The 24,479-nt window shown below is 41.3% G+C and overlaps 1 protein-coding gene across 2 annotated transcripts in view; it reads left to right on the forward strand.

Annotated features, from left to right (window-relative positions):
* pacs2 (phosphofurin acidic cluster sorting protein 2) overlaps nucleotides 1–24,479 on the forward strand; it is a 71,361-nt gene that overhangs the window by 16,745 nt on the left and 30,137 nt on the right. For both annotated transcript variants that reach the window (XM_075448746.1, XM_075448747.1), the window contains exons 2-3: nucleotides 23,633–23,720; nucleotides 24,109–24,198. In XM_075448746.1, coding sequence (XP_075304861.1) covers nucleotides 23,633–23,720; nucleotides 24,109–24,198 — 178 coding nt within the window. The remainder of the gene's footprint in view (nucleotides 1–23,632; nucleotides 23,721–24,108; nucleotides 24,199–24,479) is intronic.

A 24,479-nucleotide genomic window follows, 5' to 3' on the forward strand; every position in this document is an offset into this window, starting at 1 on the left:
CCCGACCTGATTTATAGTTGAATCCACTCCTTTAGTAGCATGTGAGTACATTAGTATCTATATAGCACACTAGTTTATTATTCTTTTTGGAAATGAGTGAATACACAGACAGCTTTGATGTGAAAAATGCTGCCATGCTCCAATAATAAGGTCTGCTTGTTGTAGGTGTTGTAGATTTTATAGTTACATACTGTTATTACCTTCGTGTTATGCTGCGCTGCTAATGTTGAATGTAGTGCTGCATTGTGTTCTCACGTTGACTCTTGAAGGTTGCTCAAAACTTGGGTATTCTTTAAAGTTTTCTTCTTTTTTTTTTAAATGTGTTAACAACATCTACTTACATGTAGTCAACTTTTCACAGACCACCAGATTGCAGCAGTTGAAGGCTATGTGGCTGAAGTGTGACCTTCTCAGTGTGTGCCTCTTCGGTCAATAAATGCTGATATAAATGGAGACGGTGCTCTGCATGTCCATTTAAAGCTGCAGAGACCCGTCAGAGCAACAATGAGAGAACCCGACGAATGGCTCTTCAGTTCAACAGCACAGATGAGCGCAGATGGGGTTTTCTCTGTTGTGAGCGCGCTGTTAATTGGCACCGTAATTACTCGGACAAAAGAAATTACAGCCCCTGTTTACAAACTCTTAACTGGTTTAAAAAAAAAAAATCATGGTTTAGGACATTCCATTCTAACTGTAATGGCACCAAAAAATGTCGACTGTTTGTTTAATCCATTCTTAGTCACACCTTTGGAACCCCGATGCCATGAAATGACTCCACTGGTTGCAAAACGTAGTCTCACTTGGAAGGAGGTTGCACTAAGCGGACGCTAGTTCAGCATCTTTTTCATCTCATGGACAGTCTAAGGTGCAGCACAATGCAAAAGTCTCGTGACATCCCTGATTTCTTTTAATTTTGCTTCAAGCAGCCAGACTTTCTTGTAATCTTTAAAAGTGGCATTGAGCTCTCCAGGCTTTCTGAAGCTTTTTTTAAAGTTATTTTTTTTAAGCCACTTTACACAAACCTATGAATCATTCAAGCATGAAAAGTAATTTAACTCAAGGGATGGACCAATGTCATGTCTACATGTGCCAGACAATTTAGCAAACAACCTTATCTAAACTGTATCTTTAGGCACTTTGTTATCAGCATCCTGTTGAAAATGCTTCATTAGATCCCATCTCTTTAGTTGCATCTGTAAAAGATTCCAAAGATAAGACAGTTTGACAAACTTTAAATAGTCATTTAAATAGTAAAAAAAATAGTAAAAAAAACATAAAACAAAACCTATCTGCAACAGAAGAACAGTATCTGGGAATAAATCCAGCAAAGACCTGACACAGCACCTGAGAGATGCATCCGAACCTTCAAGATTAATATTAAGATCAGATTTATTGTCATGCATACACACAAAATTTGTCCTCCGCTTTTAACCCATCCAGGTTGACACCTGTTGACACACACATGCACGTGCACAGGGTCACACACTCATAGAGACAGATGCCATACACTGGAGCGGTCAGTACTTTGTGTGACCCTCTGGATATTTTAGGCATCTTAAAGTGATCGCACAATCATAATAAAAGTCTGGGGTATGAACCACTGGCACAGGCAAGCTGAAAATGTCATGATGTGTTGGCTCAGAGATGATTAAAGTGGGTGTCCAGCAGTCAGAGGGGAGCGGTGTGCTGCACATCGCTACATACAAAGCTTCCATTTGTTGTCCAGTTTCTTCTGCAGCCCCCTGGGGCCCTCAGAGGTCACAGATTATTTAGTGTTTCTCAGTGAATTAGATTCTCCACTCTTTGGTTGTGACAAATAAAGCTACAGCTTGGCTCTTGGCTGGGTTTTGGATGTTTCTCAGGTGGTTTAACCGCAGACCTCAGACTTGACCTACATACTTACTTTTCTCCTTTTATGACCTCCGTCTCTCTCTTTTTTTTTTTATGTGTGACACCAACGTTTTTTTCAATGTTCTTTTGTAAACACACGTAAATGTCCCTGGAGATAAAATCGGTATTGGTATCCATTGTGGTTGTAATTGTTTCTAGGTCACTCTGAGCTGATGGAGGACTTGGAATTCATATCTCCCTGTCCTGCATTTTTAATGGATTTACATTCATTATAGATTAAAAACTAAAGGATTTCTACATTTGGTTTAGTGAATGTAGCTCTACATAAGAGCTACTCCAGTATTTTCTCTCAACTCTCTTCCTTCTGACATATCTTTATCGCAATTGAGGATATTTGGCATAAGGCTGCAGTGGGAAGATTTGATCATTAGACTCTTTCTTTGTAGAGGGCTCTTCAGTATTCAACAGTCTTTTGTGTGTTATTTGTATGCTGTGTTCAGTAAGCTTCAGAAATAGCTCAGCCGTATGTGAAATTAGGGAGTGTCTTATAAGTAGAGGACATAAAGTAGGATATATTTGGATACAGATTAAAGATCACGGTATGGATAAAAACTGAAATTTAATGGCTTTGATCGTGTTTTTATTAAAAATGGTTAAACAATATATAAGTAATATTAAAGTTGAGTTCTTTAACTGTCACTTTGCTTCTTCCTTTGTTCCTACATTAATAACAATGGCCACGAGAGAATGCTCCCACAAGTTAATTAAATTTTCTCTTTTTTTAAATATTTGACCATTTACAGTCATCGTCACTTTTTCAAAGTCAGACTAAAACACTCAGTTAATGCAGTTGGGAATTTCCCAACAAAGGGTAGCTTGTATCTCATTTGTTTAGAAAAAGAAAACAAAGACACGTGCCACATACAAATCATACAGAGCTGTAAAGCTGCCCAATTCCCCTCTCAATGGGATACCAGTTTGCTCCAAGCTAATTTGTTTCTTAGCTGCCCAATAATAACAAGCTAAAAAAGGAGCTGTAACCATAGCATTTAAATGTACAGAATGATAAGTGAATATTTGGATGAGCACTAAACGAAAGCACGATTAGCTTGTATGGAATGTTGTCCCAGTCTGATTAGGATGTGTGAAGGTAGACAAGGTGAAGACTTCCACCTGATTGGGGTGCGAGGTAAAAATTGAGGATTTATTAGTATTCATAGTAAGACGGTTTCAGTCCACCCTGTAGTTTACGGGGCTACTGACTTCTAAACAAAACTGATTGACACTGCGATCACTTGGGCCTTGCTGATTGTGTTGGCAAAATGAAACGGTCTCGATCACTTAAGAAAACAGCAGTCAACAGTGAATATAGCAGTTATTTTTCAAAAGCCATGTATACAATTTTATAATGAAATTTTTATTTATGGCCTACTGAATCTTCTTAGTCTGTCCTCACCTCACCTCTGCACAACCCTGTAGTCCCCATCTTATCAGCTTGAAGCTTGAATGGCTGTGTTTGCTCAAGTGTACCTTCAATAATTCTTATCTTCCCTGCAGTACTTATACTGGAGGGTAAGCCTCTCTCCACTGCTTTAGTGCTGTTTTTTTTAGCAAGTCAGGTGTCTGCAGGTACTAAATGCAAAACCCCGGCTGGCCAGTTTGCCTAGACTGGAGGATTGTTAGGAGCACCGCTGTTGATGTTGCTCAGGCCATATGTTCCACAGTGGGTTGCTGGGTTAAAAACACAAGTTGATACTTGGGATCAAATGAGCATTTTCCTTTGCATTTTCTACCACTGGCCTATCAAGTACCACTGCTGGCCTATTGTTAGCAAGACCAGTAGCTGGTTTTGGCAAGGATGTGGTCTCTGCTGGGACGATGGATTATGATGAAGATTTGTAGGAGATATCCATGATACCCAAGGCATGTTGCCCACTGACATAAGCAATCCCTGGAGATTTTCTGTAGTGCTTTCATCACGGCTGTGTTACATTTTTTTAATGTCTTGAAAGCTTCTGGATGGAAAGTCAGTTGCCCTTCTTTTCCTCCTCAGGTTGAATTACATTAGTGGTGATCTTCTCAATATTTGCCATTAATGCTGCCATCAGAATTTTAAATAGGCTAATACTCGCATTTATGATCGCATAAGTATTCATTAGCATATGTTACCAGCTATGCTGGGTTTCTCGTTACAGGCATGTTGATGTTAGAATTGAGTTTTTCCAAAGTACTCGCTTACGCAGACGCTAGTAAAGTTTTTTTACTTCATTATGAAGTATTTTACCACTCAAAATAAACTATCCTCAAATGAGTAATCATTATTAGTTTTCTCCTATTTGGACTTCTACACTTTGTGGCCAACAATTGTGATATCTCTTTGAAACTCACGTTTCAACCTCTCAGAGATTGAGTCGTATCTTTTTCTAACGGTTGGACTTTCTTTGACTGCCCGTTCCGTCAGACTAAAATCAGACAGAACTAATGAAGCAGTGAAGTTTGATTTTTGTTATCTTGAAATAATGAGACACTTTGAGGTTTGCTCATGAAAAAACATGAGCTATCTTTGTGATATGATATCTCTTTGTGGACCTACAGTATCATAGCCTCTGTAGTGTTCAGAACCTAAGATTGCAGCAAAAAATAGACATTTTTAGGATTAATTTTTAATCAACACATTCACTCTGTCTTTATTGTGTTACCTCAGCATTGTGGATAATAGGAAAGCACCACAGTGATACTAATGACACCTCTGTATTGTATGCGGTTGATAAAGAAGCCACGCTAAAGGGAAGGATGAACCAGATGCCAGAATTTGCAAGAGAGAGCAATAATAGAAGAGACTGATCTGAGGGGCAGAGTTGCTTTGTCTCGGGGCAGACGCAGCCCAAAGCCAAGACACGGCTCTGTGTCCTAATGGCACCCTGTATTAATAAAAGATAAGCAGTCAATTATTGAGCTGTCAAAGTGACGTTTGGAACGACAGAGGGCGGAGGTTGAATGGAAGGAAAGGAGGATGAGTGTCAGTAGAGACATGGTTTGTACCCTCACAGAACGTGATGTCCCCATCCACTTCATCCCTCACATTCAACACAATGCCTCTAGCTCAGTGCCTCAATGCCTGTTTTCATGTAACCAACGAATACAGCATTTAAACTAAAGATGACGTCTTTTAATTTTCACCCTGCTGCAAGTTGGTTTTGTTTCACCATGGTTTAATTTTCCTTTGACTGATCTTGTTTCTTTTAATTATTCTCATCTTACTGTAGTTCTTTCTCAGTTTCATTTTTACATCCCTTGTATACCTGAGGGAAGAATCCTTTTAACGCTTGCTTAATTTCTTTTTGTGCTCGTTATCATCTTGCCGTGCAAATAAAGAATTCAAAAGCTCCTTCTCGCACACGCACTCTAACACAGCTCCAGGCTGTTTATATCAAACTAATTGCTGGGATTCTGCAGTACATGAAAATGAAGTTGATGCTTTCTGCTTCTCCCCAATGTAGGTGTCTGTGTGTGTCATAAATTTGCTAAGTGTCTTTTATGCTTTCATTGCTCTGTCTACTTTTATGCTGTTTTTCTAACTCTGTCTCCCTTCCACCTAACGAGTAATGGCATTCCTGTGTTTGATGGTGGTTGCTCCTCAGCTGATTTGGCGACAGAAGGTGCGAAGAAGGTAAAGCACAGTGTCTTCTATCGCCTGGCCTTCAAAGCTTAATGATCTACTGACACAGATTCACAGAGCAAATATGAGCAGGATTTATAGGAGGGGAGGGCACTGTTCAGGATGGAGTTTAGACTTTGCCTCCAGGTTGTCTATTTATTATTCATGAGCAACAGAGGGAGACAGTTTATGTATGAAACTCAGCAACTTCAAAGACAGAATGAAGGCGTATTAGTACATACATTTGTGTTTGTTTTTTTTCTAGCATGTATGTGTATGTTGTCCCTGGCTCTTCCAGCTTTTCGTTATTTTTTCAAAGGATTAGAAGTCTCATAACAAGTCACTATATGAGTCACTATACTATCCTGAGAAATAAACCTATAGAAGACTTAACAGCAATAACGTGTTAATCGTGTATGTGACGATATTCGACAGTATGTGAAATTTTGACAGCCAAAATAAGACTTCTACAAAAATTGACAGTTAATTATTATTAACATCCTCTGAAGTCATAGAGACACAACTGCATGTATGTGTGTGTGTTTGTTTATGTATCGCTATGGGAACCCACTCCTATCATGATACCAATCAGGGGCGGTCCTAGAGGTCCCGGGGGGGGGGTGGGTAATTCGTGCTTACGTTTCGGCCATAGAGGTTTTTCGGCAGAGCGGCGCCCCCATCTTCCTCCTCCCCTTGGCTTGTCCCATGGTGGGACAGCGCGCATCTGGACGCCTGTACAATCCACTGTCCTCTATCTGTCATCATCACGCTCTGCTTATTGTATATTTCTAATAAACGTTTCCAAATTCTCTACATTCCCATTAGGTTTGTTTGATTCTGTGTTGTGTATGATGAACCGAATAAATTCCCAAGATATGGTGGTAGGTAGTCGTGGTGGTCAATTGGTCAAGACAAGTTCAAATGGCTCAGTGACAGTCCGTCTCACCTCTCGCGTTACGTTAGGTGAGCAACGCAGCACAGTGCAGAGTTTGTGCAGGGGGGAGGGGGGATGATTCAATATTTGAATGAGGAGGAGGTGTTCGTCAGTCGAATCGTAAAGGGATTAAGACATAATCATAATGGATAGGAAACGACCAAAGCCATTGGGGGCGCCAGCACCGGGTTTCGCCCGGGGCGTAAATCCGTGTCGGACCGCCACTGATACCAATTTATGGGGACCTTCTGTAAATGTGGGGACCCTCCCCAGATGATTAAATTAATTTTTGAGGGTTAAGGTTTTAGGTTAGGGTTTGAATTAGGTTAGCGTTTGGGTAAGACATACATTTGTGATGGTTAAGATTAGGGTAAGAGGCCAGGGAATGCATCGTGTTTATGAAAGGTCCCTATGAAGATGTTGAGACAGAGTGTGTGTGTGTAAGCGTTTAAACACTTCATTTCAGCAAGAATTCATTCACAGACTTGTGCACTTCTTGTGAAAGCTGTCCTCTCTCGTCAGACAGGTTGAACTCAGTTCTATTTTAGGCTGAGTGTGTCCCGAGCTTCATGACCAATACACACACACACACACACAAGCAGACTCAGACGCAGACACACACCCTTATCAGGCTCTGTCACTTCACTGCATCGTCTTCTCAGCCAGCCGGTAAATCCCACAGCTGAATATTGCATGAGCAGCTGAGCGCTGGAGAGCCCCTGGCATACGCCTGAATAATGGGAAAGAACCGAGACAGATTGATTGTAGTATGTGTGTGTGTGTTGGTGTGTGATGCTCGGTCTGCCTACCAAAGCAAAGTTCTCCTTGGAACTTATTTGTCTGCTCCAGCTTCCACATATATGTGTTTCTGACATTTTACTTTTACAATTTAATTTTACAAGAGGATTGAGGTATTGTTCAGAGTATCTCCCAAGATGTACACGAGAGGTACTCATGATATTCTTTACCTTTGTCCCTGCCTAAGACACTGGCGACACAAGCTGATGCTTAGCAGTGTACAGCAGCTGCCCACTGCTAATAAATAGTTAGGAAGGGTCAAAAGAACATTTCCCAACAGGGTAGCTAACAAAGAGTGCTGACACAGGATATGGTGTACCTTGGCCATTTCCTTTGATATAATATAGAAGCACAGCATGCTATTTCTGTCTACTGAAAAACAGCCACCAAAATAAAACACCGTCCTCTATCTGTAGGCAATACTAGAAATCCAAATTATCTGTATGGAAGGTGTGCAAATTATACACAGATGACATGGAACTGATATTGTCTTATCTCAGTAAAATGCAAATAAGTTTATCCTCCACATCTTTTCCTTATGATCTATCCAGTTATCAGTTCTATGTGAATAAATGTATTTTTGTTTGAAGAAGCAGAGAACCAAAGAGTGGACCTTCCTGTCAAATATTTACTTGGTGCTTTTACAATATGAGCATTCTCTTTACACAGAGGATTTTGTCACTCACTCCTAATAAGATTTGACAAGATCCATTACACTCTTATCCCTCCGGCTGCAGCTGTCAACCTTCATTCAGTAATGATGGACATACGGTCATGTAAAAGGAGCAGTATGTCGTCTATCAATGCTAATATCTTGCTTATAAGGACATAGAATAAAGGGCGTAAAAAAAAAAATCGCTCTGCCCTTATACGACCTAGATGAGTGAAAACACATGAGGATGAACAACACATTACACTGTGTCATTAGTAGAAGCAGTATTGTGTGGAAATGATTCAGTAACTTGTGGAACCACCCTCAGCATTTATAACTTGAAGTAATATAAAACTTGACTCTGATACCAAAAGAAATGCTTGATACTCAATGCTATTTTCGTGTGAAAAAAAAAAAAAAAAAAAGATTGATTAATTGGTATAAAGTGTTTTTGATAAACGGGGGTCTCGATTATCTTCATGGAACTGTAGTTATTATAAGAAATGGGAGCACCAGTATAAAAAGGAGCACCTTTTTTCAGTGCAACACTTTCATATTCTTTTCAGCTTTACCTTCATTACCAATAAATAAATGATTTGGTCGTTAAAAAGAAGAAAAAATTGCTTCTCTAAAGTTTAGCTGATGTCATTCGTCCTTTGCGTTGTTAACTTTTGCTTTCATAGAGGTGGTCTGATGATCAGTTAATGAAACGCATTTGATTAACAGTAAGTTACCTTCTTAAAGTGATACTCCGGAGTAGATTCAACCTGGGGTCATTTGAACCGTGACATCCAGCCAAGTAGCCCACCCACAGTTTTTTCGATATTGGCTGAACATCAGCTGAGTTACTGAGTTATCCCGAATAGCTTCGTACAAGGGTTAATGGATCCTGGTCCGTATCTCCAAAATTACCACACTAAAATCACATGCCATGACACCAAACTTCTACAGTAGTACAAATATGGTCTGTACTCACCAAACGATGCATTTGGAAGTTTGAAAATAGTCCAGGAGTTTATTATTATCAACACAAGCCTGATAGCTTCTCTGCAGCTAAAGCTGCGTCGACGTCACTTCCTTGATCTGGGAGCTTCAAAGTAAGATGAGGGTTGATCTACTACTGTAGACAACAAAGTATATGCTATATTCTACATGTTTTTTTTATGAATTTTTATGTTGAAGAGTTGTGAAATTATTTTATCAATGGAGAAATTGAGCAGCCTTGCTTTGTTGTCTACTCCGGAGTATCACTTTAATTCCTATTGAATCTTGGGATGTGCTTAGCTTTTCCCACACTGATAGATAAAGTAGTATGCTATGTGTTGTTTTTATTTGAGGTTGTATTTACATAATTTCTAGACCTGGTATGAACCACATAACTGTGTCTCTTCTCTCACAGCAAATTCCCCTCTACCTAAAAATCAAGAGTTGGTGATGCTGTTTAAATACAAGTGTTTCTGGTTGTTGTGTCCAGTGAGGACACCCGGCCAGATTTTATGTGGATGTCTTTGTGTAAGAATCAGTTTGTTCTGGGATTAAAAAGTAAATAAACACACAGGAGCATGTGTCTTCACGCTCACAAACTGTGGTCAGTAATCCAGGTGATTGTGGAGGCATCCACCTCTGTTTTCTGGAGCTTTTCACTTGACAGCGAGGAGTCGAATGACAGTGAGGTGTGACATGACTTGGAAATCTGAAAAGTGAGTTACCATCTGAATCTGAAACTCCCTTCAGCTTAGTGAGCGCATATAGCTGGCTTCACCTCAGCTATCTGGCATCAACTTTAAGGGTTTTGCATCATTCCTACCATCCTCGCGCTCACCTTTCCGGTCTCATTTCACTCTACAATGCACAACAAAGCAGAAATGACGAAGCATGTTTCATTCAACCCATTTATACAAAAGGTCCCTTTAGGTCTGAAAGGGTGATAAACCCACATTTTCATGGCTTAATTGGATATGAGAGAAATAGTTTGGTGTACTTCACAGTTGATAGATGCATTTTAGACGCATAGTTCCATAGGAAGCATATCATTCATAAGACATTAAATCACTGGTTCTTACCAGTGGTCACTGTTGGTCAAAATGTGATATTTTAGTCCTGCCCCTGCAAGCAGCAAATGTGAATACAAACCACTTGAAAATCACTGCTGCAATCTTGTCTTCTGTGGAATGTTGTTGGTGATAGAAGTTGTGTCTGTTTGTTACATTTCAGATCTCTGAATCATTTCCTCTCTTAACCTGGTTAATGGTTTTGTTTCCAAAAACAACAGTTCCGGCTGCAAGGGGATAAATCTCAGAATCTGTAACCATGTACATTTCTTTTTTTACGCTTAACATGTAAACATAACCATATAATCTACCTCTAAACACGTCCTGTTAACTTCTAAGTCTAGTCATTTTCAAACGAGAGGGAAGTGGAGAAGGTAGATGACTGTTAAAAACTTTGTGAGAGTTGGTGTAACGGCTCATAATGACCTAACTTACAGGTGAACGGATCACATTATGAAATGTGCACTTTGTAGCTTGATATCTCAGGTTAACATCATCTTGAAGCCCCTCGTGGAAATAGAACATGTAGTGACAATATGGGAAGACATGTCATTGTGTAAGGTGCGAGGAAAGTGATTGGAAAACATAGTAATGGTGCCATTTATGAGCCTTAATTGTAAATCTGCAGCCTTTGGTACTCTGGACCAATGTGTACATTCTGCCATGAGATTGGGCGGCTGTTGGAAATAATGGGACTAAAACAAATAACTGTCTTTATGAAAATTCTAAAGCAACATGTTGCGTAAGTGTTCAGATCTATAAGCCATAACTTGATTACATGTGCTTGCTGGTTGAAGAAGTAGAGCTTCTCCGTGTTCTGCGCAGTACCTTTGACATTTCAGTCGAAAAACCACAACAGTAAATTATGTGTAAATTAGGAAATACGAAGGTCTTGCCAAAGTTTTGTTCTTGCTTTGCTGCTTAGAATGAGCCTCCTCAGGAGGGTGTAGTCATATTAAAGTTGGTGGGTTAAAAACCCTGTTGAAGTTTGACTTTCAAATCCTTTTTTTTTTTTGCAAGATTAAAAACAAATTGTTGCATCAGGTTTCTGTCTGTTTTCTTTTCGTCATTGCCTTTCTCTTGCTTTCACTATCGTTTCTTGCTTTTCCTGCTTTGTTTACCTTCTGTGTTTTCTCTGGCCTCTTTGCCTTGCTGCCACAATTTCACAAACGTGCAGCTTCTTGCACATTTGCTGGGCTTCAGGATGAAGGACCAAGTGGTTTCAAGGAAGACGTCTGACACTATTTTACAGGAAGGAAGAAAAACACAAAAGGATTATCTGAACCACTTATAGTTGACTCCATTTATATCTTTTACATACTCAGAATGTTGTCTGGTGGCTTTGTTTGGTGGCTTAAAAAAATAAATAATATTAAGAGCAGACGTTTCATTCTGGGACTCAGGATCTCTGATCTCAGTGGTCAGATTTTGGTTAGCAGATTTTGTGCTGTTTTTAAGCTGGTTTACAGTATTTCACATATGATCAATATTTGTATGTATATTAGCTTGTATTGGGCTTTCATAGCCTTGCAATTTGTAATATGGAAGGTATATTTGAAATTTGGCACAGCATTAGTCTTAACGTGGTCATAGGCTTGGGAATGTCGCACCGAGCTGACATTTGATTTCAGTGGAGGTTGTGATGGAGTGCAGCTGTCATGACCACAAATCAGAAGCCAGAAGAACTTGCTCAAAGAAAATGTTTTTGGAAATGCTGAGAGTTGGATTAGAAGAATACTTCTACTCTCATGTCCATACAGTAAATACAAACTGGTAGCTAACATGAGATCCTACCAGAAACTAGACCGGACATCATGCTAAAACACTGCACATCTGCCTCGTGTGCTCTCATCCTGTCAGATGAGGTCTCCTCTTCCCCATCTGTAATGTAATGTGATTTCTGGAGTCCCATTTTACCTGCTTGCACTTACTTTCTGCTCTCCTTTTGCCTTGCTCTTTGTATTTGTTTCCCTTTTTGGCTAATCGGACATCTGGCCACCAGTGAAAATGATCTACTGGGCTAACAGCAGTAAATTTACAGGTCAGTTATGATCACGATGTTTAAGTGATGTAACGGACACGAAAGGTTCGGTGACCTGTGTTGACTGAAGGATTGGGTCTCATTGTGTCCTGATGACTCAGCTTCCCTCCATGTATCTGGAGTTTGTTTTGTGAAGCTCTTTATGTTCTTTGAGGTCAAACCAGTCAAGTCAGACATGGTCACTCATTAATTCACGATCTGTTTGGATTTTCCCCTCTTTGTGCCTCGCTTGCATTTTTGGTGTGTAACCTACCATCGGCATGGTCAGACTCCTTTGGTGGTTTTGGGGGTCCCGTCTTTTGGTGAAAAAGCTCCCTCCAGTTGACTATTCAGTCTAGTGAATGAAGGGAGGTGCAGTGACGACACAAGGCAACGACTAACTTAATGTCTCACACAAACTCTTCTCATTTGCAATCTTTATTTCTCCAAAACGGGCAACAGCTTTCACAACAACATGGCCACGTGGAGTGAGGAAACTTAAGACGAATGGATAACCACGACTCAGGAGACACCAGCTATAGCTTGAGACCCAGAAAATAGGCATCAAGGAAATAAACTCCACTTTATGTCACTGTTTATTATACTCCTCTATATTTCAGGAGATTTTATTGTACTTTCTACAGGACTCAAGATTGAACCAGTACTTCTTGGCTTCTTCACAGATAAAGATTTTACAGACAGCATAACAAGTTTACAAAAGATAAGTCTACAATAGTGGCGAATGATGTTTTTACAGCATTGTCATGTATTGATTATCTATAAATAAATCTATAAACATTTTTAACAGTAAGTCAGGGGAGATACTTTATCACCCACATTAGGCATTTCCCTACCCCTCCAGCTCTTCTCCCAGGATAGAAATAGTGTGGCTTAGTCTCGGTCCACCTAAAATCTACAATAATCTCATTTGTCTTGTTGACCTTGAAGATGAGCTGTTTTCTCCCACACTATGCCACAAAGTGGTTGACTAGTTCCTTGCACTCAGGCTGTTGTCCATCACTGATAACTACAGAGTCATCCAAGTATCTCCGGAGATGACAGGACCCTGAGTTGTACTGATAGTCTGAGCTGTGCGGAGTGAAGAGAAATGGTGAGCGTAAGGTCCCCTGTGCTCCTGACCACCTTCCAAAACGCTCAACCCTTCAGGCTCACAAACGGCGGTCGATAATCCAGGTGATTGCGGAGGCATCCACCTCTGTTTTCAGGAGCTTTTCATTTGACAGCGAGGAGTCAAATGACATTGAGGTGTGACATGACTTGGAAATCTGAAAAGTGAGTTATCATCTGAATCTGAAACTCAGCTTAGTGAGGCCATATAGCTGGCTTCACCTCCGCCATCTGGCATCAAATTCAAGGGTTCTTGCATCATTCCTACCATCCTCACGCTCACCTTTCCGGTCTCATTTCACTCTACAATGCACAACAAAGCAGAAATGACTAAAGGAAGAATTATTTTGTTTAGCCTGTTCGTTAACTTCAGCTTCTGGCTGCAGAGATTGAGGCAAGAGGTTAAGAAGCTGGTGGCAGTGATGTTACAGAAGGTGTTATGTAGCATGTGTGGCATTCAAGGCTGACAGTGAGGCATGTTTAGGATACCTCTGCTATGTTTGTGTGTATTTAAGTAGCTGGTATGAAGTATTTCTCTGTAATTTGTGCATCTCCTGTTTCAGTCTGAGCCTGGAGGGCAGGCAGGACACTGTGTCACATGTGACCGCTGCTTTTTTCCTCCCTATCTGATTTCTTAGCATGCAAAAAGATCTCCTTCCAGCCTTAACATGCACGCTGTATATAGTGCATGGGGAAGTATGAGTTGACCCAGTTGCTGTGGTCACAGTAACACAACAATCAGCAGCCGTTTGTTCTTTCTCATTACTTGTGCTTCCTCATCAAGCCATGTTCGTGAGTTTGAGGCGGCGTGATGAAGAGGCCCATCAGAGTAGGGCCACAGATGTGCGAACACCTCGATGGAGCTATTAACTTATTTGAAGGTACAAAGGCAGTTGAAAAGCGCTCGCCTTTATGAGACAAGCAATTTTCCAGCAGATAAGTGGGGAAAAAAAATAATAGAGCATGGCTTTTCTCCCTGAAAATGTATGGCATTTTCATAAATGTAAATGGTGTTAAGCCCACTCATTCGGAGCAATTTGTTCGTTCACTTTGACAACATATGATGGACAGCAGTTTGTAGATCTGAATTGGTGCTAAATGACCACACGGACGTCTAAAATGTTAGCGAAGAGTCCAGTTGATCAATTCCTCTTGAGTTGTTTGATATATATGAATAAAAATGAATTAGGTTTATGAGATAACACATTGAAATATCTTTTCAATAAGTTCATGAAAGATGTGCCCAGTTTTTGTACAAAATCTTTTGTTCTCCAAGGCCTGCGTTTGTCCTCCCACATGTGACTTTTTTCATTCACTGGCAGGTGAAGGATCTGCAGTAGGCTATGGGGAAAACAATGTCAGTGGACTCCACACTCTGCAGCTGAGAAGCTGCCTGAGTGTCTCTGAGGGCTCACGATTTTTCTGAGTGAGTCAATCAGCGAGAGATTGGTTGAATCTGACTGAGGGAGAGAAATCGAGATTACCACAGCGAAAACAACAACAGACACAGACAAGTGGATGTGGAATCTCAAAGACCCCGAGAGACCTGCAAATTTAGGTCAATTTAACTCTGCGACACACAACGTGCACTCACAGGGAGTAAATATAAGCTACACAAGGGGCCTGGTTAGTCACGGACTGCGTGATGATGTTGATTACTACATATGGTCGCATTCAGACACACGCAGGAGTGTAACAGTCACACAAAGTGACTCTAAATAAAAGCAGATTTTTTTGGGCTCTCTGGATTTCTGGTCATTCCACAGCTGTGGAAAATACTCATTTCTGATCGGCTGCCACACAGTCATACGGTATCTCACATTTCACCCATATTTAGATACTATTGAATACCTTTTTAAAATGAGGTTTTAGCTTGAGTGTTTCAGTGATGGCACATGCTGCTGAAAGAAACTGTCTTTGATCATTTCTAACCGGCATAGAAGTTGGGGAGCAGAGAAATTTTTGTCAGTGGTCCTGACCAGGACATTTCACAATGTTTATTGACCGTGGCATTCCCGGTGTTGGGGAGCCTGCAACCTGTCTAATGAGCTCAATTAGAAATCATTAGTAACTCACAGGCTCGTTTGTGTATGGAATGTTTCTGGAAGCTCATGTGAAAATCAACGAGACACTGTGATGTAACAAATTAACACGGCTCGCAGTACACAGGAGATGTCGGCGCACCGTTCTGAGGCTCAACGGCGTCTGACTGCAGGGGGGAAACTTTCCCGTCTTTGGTTAATAAGCACCAAAGGTGTTTGCTGTTGGTTTTGACACATTAACCACAAACTGTTCACACATGTACACAGACTGCCTGCTGCAAATAACCCCAGCTTTGAGTACAGTATAAGGATCGGAGAATGCTCAGGGGATGGCCTAAATACATTAAGTGAGGAACCACCGACCGACAGAAGGGGATAAATTTACTGTAACACCAAGAATTTCTCCTTTTTTTTTCCTTTCATCTGATACGAGGCAGCTATCACTTTACAGACTGACGGTTTAAGAAAGTGCTGAGTTTTAACTGAGTTTGTTGGGACAATAATTAGACTGAAGGAGACACCGATAAATTGGTAAAAGGCATCAGAAAGTAGATGAGTGTTGTGAAACGTATTTGTCTGCTGAGCTGGTGAGCTGGTCCCTGCAGCCTTCCACTCTGCGGTGCGCTCATGAAAATGTCAGAACAGAACATCAATAAGACGAGCATCCAATTGGCTCTCCATCCACTAAACCCTCATTGAGAAACAAGCACTTTGATCCAGTGATTCTCTTACACATGCAGTCTTCACTATCTTACGAGGCAGCCCTGACAATTCAAACAGTAATTGAACATGAGAAAAGAGACATCCCATCAGTCATGTGCCATCGCTCTGCGTGCGGCATCCGTGGGTCCACTGCCAGTCTTGTGTTTCAAACTTTGGCTGAAAGCAGATCCGTCTTCTCCTCCTGGTTTGAGCTTGACGCAGCCTGCCTGGAGTGGGCTCGTGTTAAATTCAGCGACCCGAACACCACCGATGTGTGAAGGCCTGAACAGAAAATAGGAGCGGAAATGTGCAGCAGCCATGCTTGTGGCCCCATGTGGCAGCGACCAGAAATACTTTTCCATTTGTGGGAGTTAGTGCTGAAGGAGTTTGGTTTTACAGCGCAAAGCCGGGAGACCGTAACGGGGGGAGCAGCTATGCCATGCCAGGTTCGGTCCTGAAGTCAAACGTGGCACAGAAGCGTTTAAAGTGAGGGGATATTCGATCCTGCTGAAAACTGTTAAGAGTTACCAGTAGGCCTGACACGTGTGGCTCCTTTTCTCTACATTCTGCCCAATCTATTGGACCGGGAAAAAAAGATGTTGATCTAAACTTAGAGCTCAAGAACAATCACTGCACTTTCAGTGTAAAGTAGTGCAGTGTCATTTGGTGCCGTCTGCTGTGAGAGTGGGCAAGCTGAACATTAGGGACTATTGTTCCTCTCAGAAAATCACTCTCTCCTGAAGTGTCGAGAACATTGAAAGGTTGGTTAAAATCCAATATCAATTCAGCGTATTCAGAAATTGAATTTTCTCCTGTGATTGAACCCTGCAGACACCTTGTCTCATAAAATGAGATTGAATGCTTTTATTATGGAGCGCTGAATTGCTGTTTCACCGCACATTGCCGAGGCGACGCAGACTATCGCCCATCCTGATCAGAGTACATGTGAAATGACACTTTTCAGCCCTCCCTGAACTTGACTGTGACATGTAATCAAAAAGAATGGAGGGATAAAAAGATGATAAGTCCTCGGGTTTATCCTGTGCTTTATGGTCTAAGCCTCCGAATTAATCTGTACATATGTTGCTTTTATTGTAGCTGCTGTTGGATAAAGGCATCACTTTACAATTCAGAATAGAATTTAAGATTCTTCTCCTTACATATAAAGCTCTTAATGACCGAGCTCCATCATATCTTAAAGATCTCATTGTAAGATATTTTCCTAACAGAGCACTTGGTTCCCAAACTGCAGGTTTACTTGAGGTTTCTAAAAGTAGAATGGGAGGCAGAGCCTTCAGTTATCAGGCCCCTCTATTGTGGAATAAGCTGCCAGTAAATGTCCGGGAAGCAGACACCCTTTCCACTTTTAAGACCAGGCTTAAAACTTTCCTTTTTGATAAAGCTTATAGTTAGGGATGGCTCAGGTGATCCTGAAACATCCCATAGTTAAGCTGCTATAGGCCTAGACTGCTGGGGGGCCTCATCTGTCACACCTTTCCTCACTTTACTCTCTTTATGTATATGTGATATTATTGTGGTCATTAACTCGTGTTTCCCTGTTCCAACAGATATCCTTTGAATGGTGTTACAGTGCCGCCGTCGCGGTGCCCCCCCCCCCCCTTTTCTGTCTTCTCAAACCCCAGCTGGTCGAGGCGGATGGCCACCCTTCCTGGTTCTGGTTCTGCCAGAGGTTTCTTCCTGTTAAAAGGAAGTCGTTTCTCTCCACAGTCGCCTCAGGCACGCCGCTCAGGCCGGGAGATTGGACCGAAAAACAAAAAGTTTTCAGTGCAATCTGTTGGTTTTCTTAGCTAGGAAATTGTTTTTGAATTGGCTCTATATGAACGAATTGGATTATTTTATGAATTATGATTATTATTAATTAATTGAATTCCAATTGGCTTGAATTGGACTTACTATCTAAGTGCCTTGAGATGACATTTGTTGTATTTGGCACTATATAAATAAAAATGAATTGAATTGAATTGAATTTACACAAAGTAGGCTTTTTTTTCTTTCTTCCTTGGCTTACTGATTCAGCTTTTTAATGTTATTGTGTTTTTTTTTACGTCAATGATCCAGAAGTTTGGTCGTTTCACGCCACTTTCACAAGAGAGCTTCACTTAATCCGTGCTCTCCGCAGTCTGGTGCCCCACAGATGGATCCACTCATGATATCTGATACACTATTACCTCCCTTCTTACATCATCATCCGCCATCTATTTTGAGGGCCTCGGTGTGTGAGAAGAGCAGGAAGTGGCCAGAATCCAGTTGCTCACTTCTCACTATGAACAAAAGGAGCAAATCCGCCGGTTGAAACTGGACCTCAGATGTACAACCGGCAGCTTCCTCCACCTGATCAACACATTTGCATTCCCAGTTTCTCAAAAGCTCCTTTTAGAACCCCTTGGATCAGTTTTCAATACAAGGGGTGCCCCCTCAGCAACAACTTCCAGTGCATGGGGAACTGCTCTCCAGAATCTATACAAACCAAGTCTGCATAACTTTTTTTTTTTGCACACCAACTTTTCATCTTTCACCACGACACGGGTGACATTTTTCGGATGTTTATGCTGTTTTTCCTCCCGCAGCATCATAAGGTCATATTTCCCCTTTGTATTTGTTTATAAGCAAAAACCCACAGAGATTGTTGACATGTAAGCGTCACCTGCAGCTGTCCTTGGTATTTAGTCCAAAGTTGCACATCAACTTTATGAGAATTCCTGCATGCAGAACATTGTAAGCGCCAAACATGTATGTATCACGAGCTCAGAATAGCTACAAAAATCTTTAAAGTGAAAATGAGCGCCCTGACGCGGTAGCTGCGTTGTCATTATAATTTCAGGGCGAGCAGCAGTGTAGCTTCAGAGACTCGAATGACGCGTTTTTACGTATTCTGGTAACGTGTGTTAGGCTGATAAGGTTTGGAACCAGTCCATCAGGTCCTTTGTGTTTACACTGACAGCAGCCCGTTCGCACCTCTGCATCAGAGACACCAAAACAAATTCCAGTTGGCTGCTTGTCCTCTGCAGATGAAGGGATCCATCTGCTATCACAACACCACACTCGATCTGCTGGTCCTCCCCTCGGCCTTTGCCAGAGCATCTGTGCTGAGCTGGCCACTGGATCAAGGTTTGGCAGGGCCCCTCTCCAGGCAGCATGGCGTGTGCTTCAGCAGACCACGTGGGGCTGCGGCGAGGGGACAGAGCAGGGAACAGGTTTCTCTGCTGCAGCGGTGTGCGAGTGTGTGTGCCACCTGTGTTGATGCACACAGGCAGCGGCCCGTGGCGGCAAGGGTTGCCGTCGTCTTCAATCCTGGGAGAAAGCAGCAGCCGCTGTATGTGTGCCAGAGAGGTTGTTCGCTCTGGTGTCTTTCTCTTGGCATATAGAGGAAGTAGTTAGTGGTATTTAAGTGGATTTGGTATTACTGATGTCAATGGAGAACAAGCCTGTTACTCCTCACTGCAATTTTCTACAGCATTCAGACTAAAGTCAGCTTCCTCCCGTGTGATGATGAATCTCAAGCAAATTCTTTTATTTTTTTTTTCAGTGTTTTGATTTAAAAAAAATTGTTACAAAATTCTCTCTGAGAAAAAGTTTGTCGTTTATGCTGAATGTGTGTTACCGAGCACATCAGTAGCTTTTAATATGGGGACGGGCCTCTGAAAGGACAGCCGTCAGTTCATGACTCACAATATGCTTCAGTACTTCACTGTTAAAGACACTTAGTGAGAGTGTCTGTGAGATCCACAAAGAAAGCTTTTAACCTCTTTCAGGCCCAACATTGCACTGTACTGGTGATATTACTGGTAACTAATGGCTGATTTTAAGAAAGTTACAAGACGGAGCAGCTACAGTGTGTCGTGTCGCGTGATTGCTCAACACGGAAGTAAAGAAACACATGCGCAAATTAACACTTCACATTTTGTTGATTCAAACAGTTTGACATCATGTTTGCTTCTTTTTCCATAAATTCAGCTTAAATACAGGATTTATTTTCAGTCCATCAAAGCCATTCACCATGAACCACAGTTTCCAAAACATTATTAATGCAACCTCTGGCAAACATGACAAAATGACCACTTTTAAAGTGTGTTAGTGCGTTTTTTTGTCTTATGTAGAGAAAAATGACACATGATTGGTAAACGATTCCATCATTTTTTCCTCATGACTGAGGAATTCTCTTGCTTTTTACGGAGTAGTGCTGTCTCCATCCTTTTTTCCCCGGGTTTCTATCTGTTTCTTCTCAAACAGTTGGGTCTTGTAGATCTGACTTTTATGCACCCAACCAATGAAAGATGGCTGAAATTATACATTATTAGAATTAGTAGTTTAGTGTTGTTCCTTCAGGGAAATTAAATCCTTGACTTCTGTTTGTATGGAAAAGAATAAAAATCCTACACTCCAATAGCCAAATGGGACCTGTGGGACAACAGCTGCCTGGGTGGCAGACATCATTTGGCTATCTTTGCCTACACAAACCAGCATCCAGCCACCTAGCATAGCTGAAATAGATAGAACCGTGGGCTTGGAACCAATGGAAACAGGATAGAATACAGAACAGGAGTACAAGAATGCTGCGTATTGTTCATTTGTGAGCAGGCTGAAGACAATGTGAGCCTTCTTTGGCCTGCATCCATTGTGCCTGGGATTTCTAGGGTCATGTCAGCTGAAGGAGAGAAAGATCTTCATTCAGTCTGCTGGGGTTTCTTCAAACCTGCCATTGTCATCTCTTCTCCTCTCTCTGCCCGGATGTTCTCCTTTCTCCCAAGGCTGATTGATGCCCCTCTGCTGCACAGCCACAGCGTTATGATTATGTCACTCAGCCAACCGTGTGGTTTTGAAAGGCCTCTCTCGATAGGGCTGCTGTATTCTTTTGTTTGCCGCCTCACCTATCCATTTCCTGTTCTGAAAATAGGAGAACTGCAGAGGAGTTGGATTACATGCATGGTCAAGCCCACAGCCTTTAATGACGGTGGATTTAGTTATTGGTGTAGCAGGCTTTTACTCAGCCGCTTTATCCCTCGTGTCTCGTGTGGCAGTCTCGACTCACATCTTTTACTCTTTGAGGCAATAAGACTCGTTGAATAGCCACTTCTGCTGCTGAATGAGATTCGGTGCCCTGTTTTTGTGTCCCAGAATGATCGAGTGATGATGTCACTCGAATCAGCAGCTCTATTATAGTTTAATTTTGCCGTAAAAAGGCAAGCCTGATGACAAATTTCTGGCGTCCAGATTGAGCCTTTTCTGATCCGCTCTTTTGAATGATTTAGTGAAAGGAACTTAAAAGCCTCAAAAGAAAACTCTTCTTTCTCAGTCCTGTGAGGAAGTGTCACAAAAAAATCGTGACAAGCGTGTTAAAGCACCCCCATCCACACACACACACACACGCACACACACACACACACACACACACACACACACACACACACACACACACACACACACACACACACACACACACACACACACTACCCTAACAATGCCACCCTCGGCTGCGCTGCAGCCACCATCCACTCTTTGTGTGTTGCTGCTCGCTGTGCTAGTTGAGTCCAGCCAGTAAGTAATAGAGGACTTAACTCTGCCTGCGGTGACATTTCGGGTTCACACCAAATTATACTAACAAGTGTAGAGAAGTTGCAACGTTATGCGGTCTTGGGGCAGTTTTTATGCAACTGGCTTTTTGGCTCTAACTGAAGGGAAGACATTTTCTTTTTCTTTTTTTTTCTTAGAGAACAGAAGTTGAGGATGAAGTTGTGGCAGGAGGAAGGTGACTCACTGGCCGTTCGTGTACTAAAATTCACATAGTTGATTGCACTCTTCTAATGGAAATGTCACGGTGTCCTAGCAATCTTGGATATTTGAAGTTTACATAAAGATTTCAACTTTTTAAGCCTTTTAAGTCCTAACAGTGACAGAACATGCACACATACACGGACACATAAAAAACCTTTGTAATGGAAAGAGCATATGCAATTGATAAATCTGTTGTTTTAAAATGCACTCCTTTCTCTGAACACTGAGTTTCTTTTCATACGGAGCATCAGGACCTTTTTTTGGACCATATGCTCTTTCATACTCCTAATTGCTTCAGCCTACTCCATCTCTGTCACTGACGTTGTTATGATCCTAGCTTGTAGGCCACAATATGTTCAAATTAGCAACATCTCTCTCTCATTGGTTAACATCTCGCTCCACAGCACAGACATAAAAACTTTATGACACAAATCTTTTTTTCTTTTTTTGATATTCACCTGCACAAACACTGACCGCAGCTGTAACTATATTCTACTCTTCAATATAGGCCATTAGTCAGGAAGTCTGTCAATTTAATGTGTCATCACCAAACAACTATTTTTAGTCACGTTTGTCAGCTCGCTTGTGACTAATTTCAAAAGTGAGCCGCATTACAACTCACCCCAAACATGTTTGCTGTGTAAAATGTAAATTTGATTGTGATTCCTGTGCATATATTGCTAATAATTGCTAATCAAATCTTGCATCTCAAGTAGAAAAAGAGACATTTTAGGTGTATTGTGCTCACCAGGCATCCTCAACGGGTCACAAAATCCCAATAAGAAGCTGCAGATGTTAGAAGCAGCCAATACTAGCTGGTGTTAGCTTAGCTCTGTCAGTTCCATAGCAGCTGGCTCCAGGCTGCAATGCATGATTTCGACCTGTGCAGCGTAAAGCCTCTTTACTTTACTTTTGGTGTACCACATGAGGAAATCGAATGGAACTATGTAAAGGTTTATGCTGAAATTTTGAACAGCACTACAAAACGACACTACAAAGTTGGCACACCACAGTGCTTTGCAGTGCCAGACGAGATTCAGAGGGGCCTAGCAGTTACTCCCCTCCTCAACTCTGGCATTGCTCATTGCTGCTTGACTGCTGCTACTGTTGCAGCAGGGCTACATTTTCAATCATGAAAATAGCAGTGATATTAGTTGTTATTTTGATTACAAACAAATATTTACTTCTGATGAACAAAGATTAGTTTTAGGGGTTTTTTTTAGGAGAGGGAGCAGTGTTAGAACAAAGTGGTATTTCTATTCTTGTATATGGATTTTAAAATGTGGGGGTGTTTGAACTTGCCAATACTCTCTAGTTGACAAATTGCCAATTATCAAACATGATAATGTACCTGTACTTCAGGATGGTACTTGTTTATTGGCTGACACATCCACCTTTATGTATAGCAATACAGAGGCTGTGCTGTTGGCTGAGGTCACTATGCTGGCCAGATGTTACTTGGATTGGAAAAACAGCATAATTAGCTAACTAAGGATGCTCTCTAGTTTTTATGGAATTAGTTTTCGGAGTGAGGTCATGCTAAGTATGAGCCCACTTTGTCATGGAGGCTTGATCTCTGGCCTGCCCAACAAATGCTAAATTTGAAAGTGGAGTAAAGGCGTTTAAAGGTTTAACTCTACAATCCAGTGCAACTTTGCTCATAGCCTTTTTTCTGCGTTCATATATTTCTTTACACAGACTTTAATGTATCCAAGCCAGTAATTGAGCAGTTTCCACTAAAATGTGCACTGAGAAATGTCCAGCATGTGATCATCATCATGTTAACTCTTTTTCTGTAGTGTTACGGCTTATTGAAATGATGACATCATTAAACCCGTTTGATATTTGAAGATGCCAGCAGGACTGCAATATTTCCTGTTTTCCCTCCTTGTAAACCGTCCATCTTTTTGCAGCCATTTGATAAATACAGTCTGGCCGGCTATGAATGACTCACCTGTTGGTGCAAACATTTTTCCACACTCTGTTTCTCTTTCTCTCTTCAGATTGTGCAGTCTGACTCTTAAGAAGCTGGTCGTGATGAGGGAACTCGATAAAGAACTCATTTCTGTGGTCATTGCGGTGAAAATCCAGGTATTTTAAAAAAGAAATAGCTTCAACAAAGCGGCATTTTATAAACCTGCATTTGTGACAAAAAAACACATCTCACCGAGTATGGTCGGTCTGTCCAGGTAATACAGGTGCAGACAAACTTGTAAATCCTTTACTCTGGTTGAAATGTGGAGTAAATATAACTTATTATGCTTAAGGAAAAAAAGGTGAAAATACATTTTAAAATGGATCTAAAAATGTTTTTCTTATAGTAAATGTTCTCTACCATCCAACAGCTCTAGTACAATGTTTAAAATTGTATGTTTGATCCTGCTGAATTATTCACACCCCACACCTTTGCCGTAGGAACGCAGACTGCCTCTGAAAGAAGTGTGCACACTAAATCAAACCCCGGACCTTCTTTTCACAGGGCTCCAAACGTATTTTGAGGTCCCATGAGATTGTACTGCCACCCAGTGGGTCAGTGGAGACTGACCTGGCTCTGACCTTCTCACTGCAGGTAAAGAAAAAGAAAAAAATTGCTCCGATGTTGTTTGGAAAAGACATTACTTTATATGCTGCTAAATAAAGCATATGTTTGCAGATTGTGGATTTATATTTTCTGTTAGTGATAGAATACATAAAATGTATGAGTTTTGTGACATGTTGCCATTGGCAACTGTTCAAACTTACGTTGGGTTTTGGTGTGAAATGAAACTGCGGGTGTGTTCCACTGGCCCAGTAGTTCCCTGTGAAGTGGACTGTTAAGTAAGATTCCACACTGTGGGGAACAGAGACGCT

This window comes from Odontesthes bonariensis, chromosome 17 (genome assembly GCF_027942865.1).
Source record: "Odontesthes bonariensis isolate fOdoBon6 chromosome 17, fOdoBon6.hap1, whole genome shotgun sequence".
In the NCBI taxonomy this organism is placed as follows: domain Eukaryota; kingdom Metazoa; phylum Chordata; class Actinopteri; order Atheriniformes; family Atherinopsidae; genus Odontesthes; species Odontesthes bonariensis.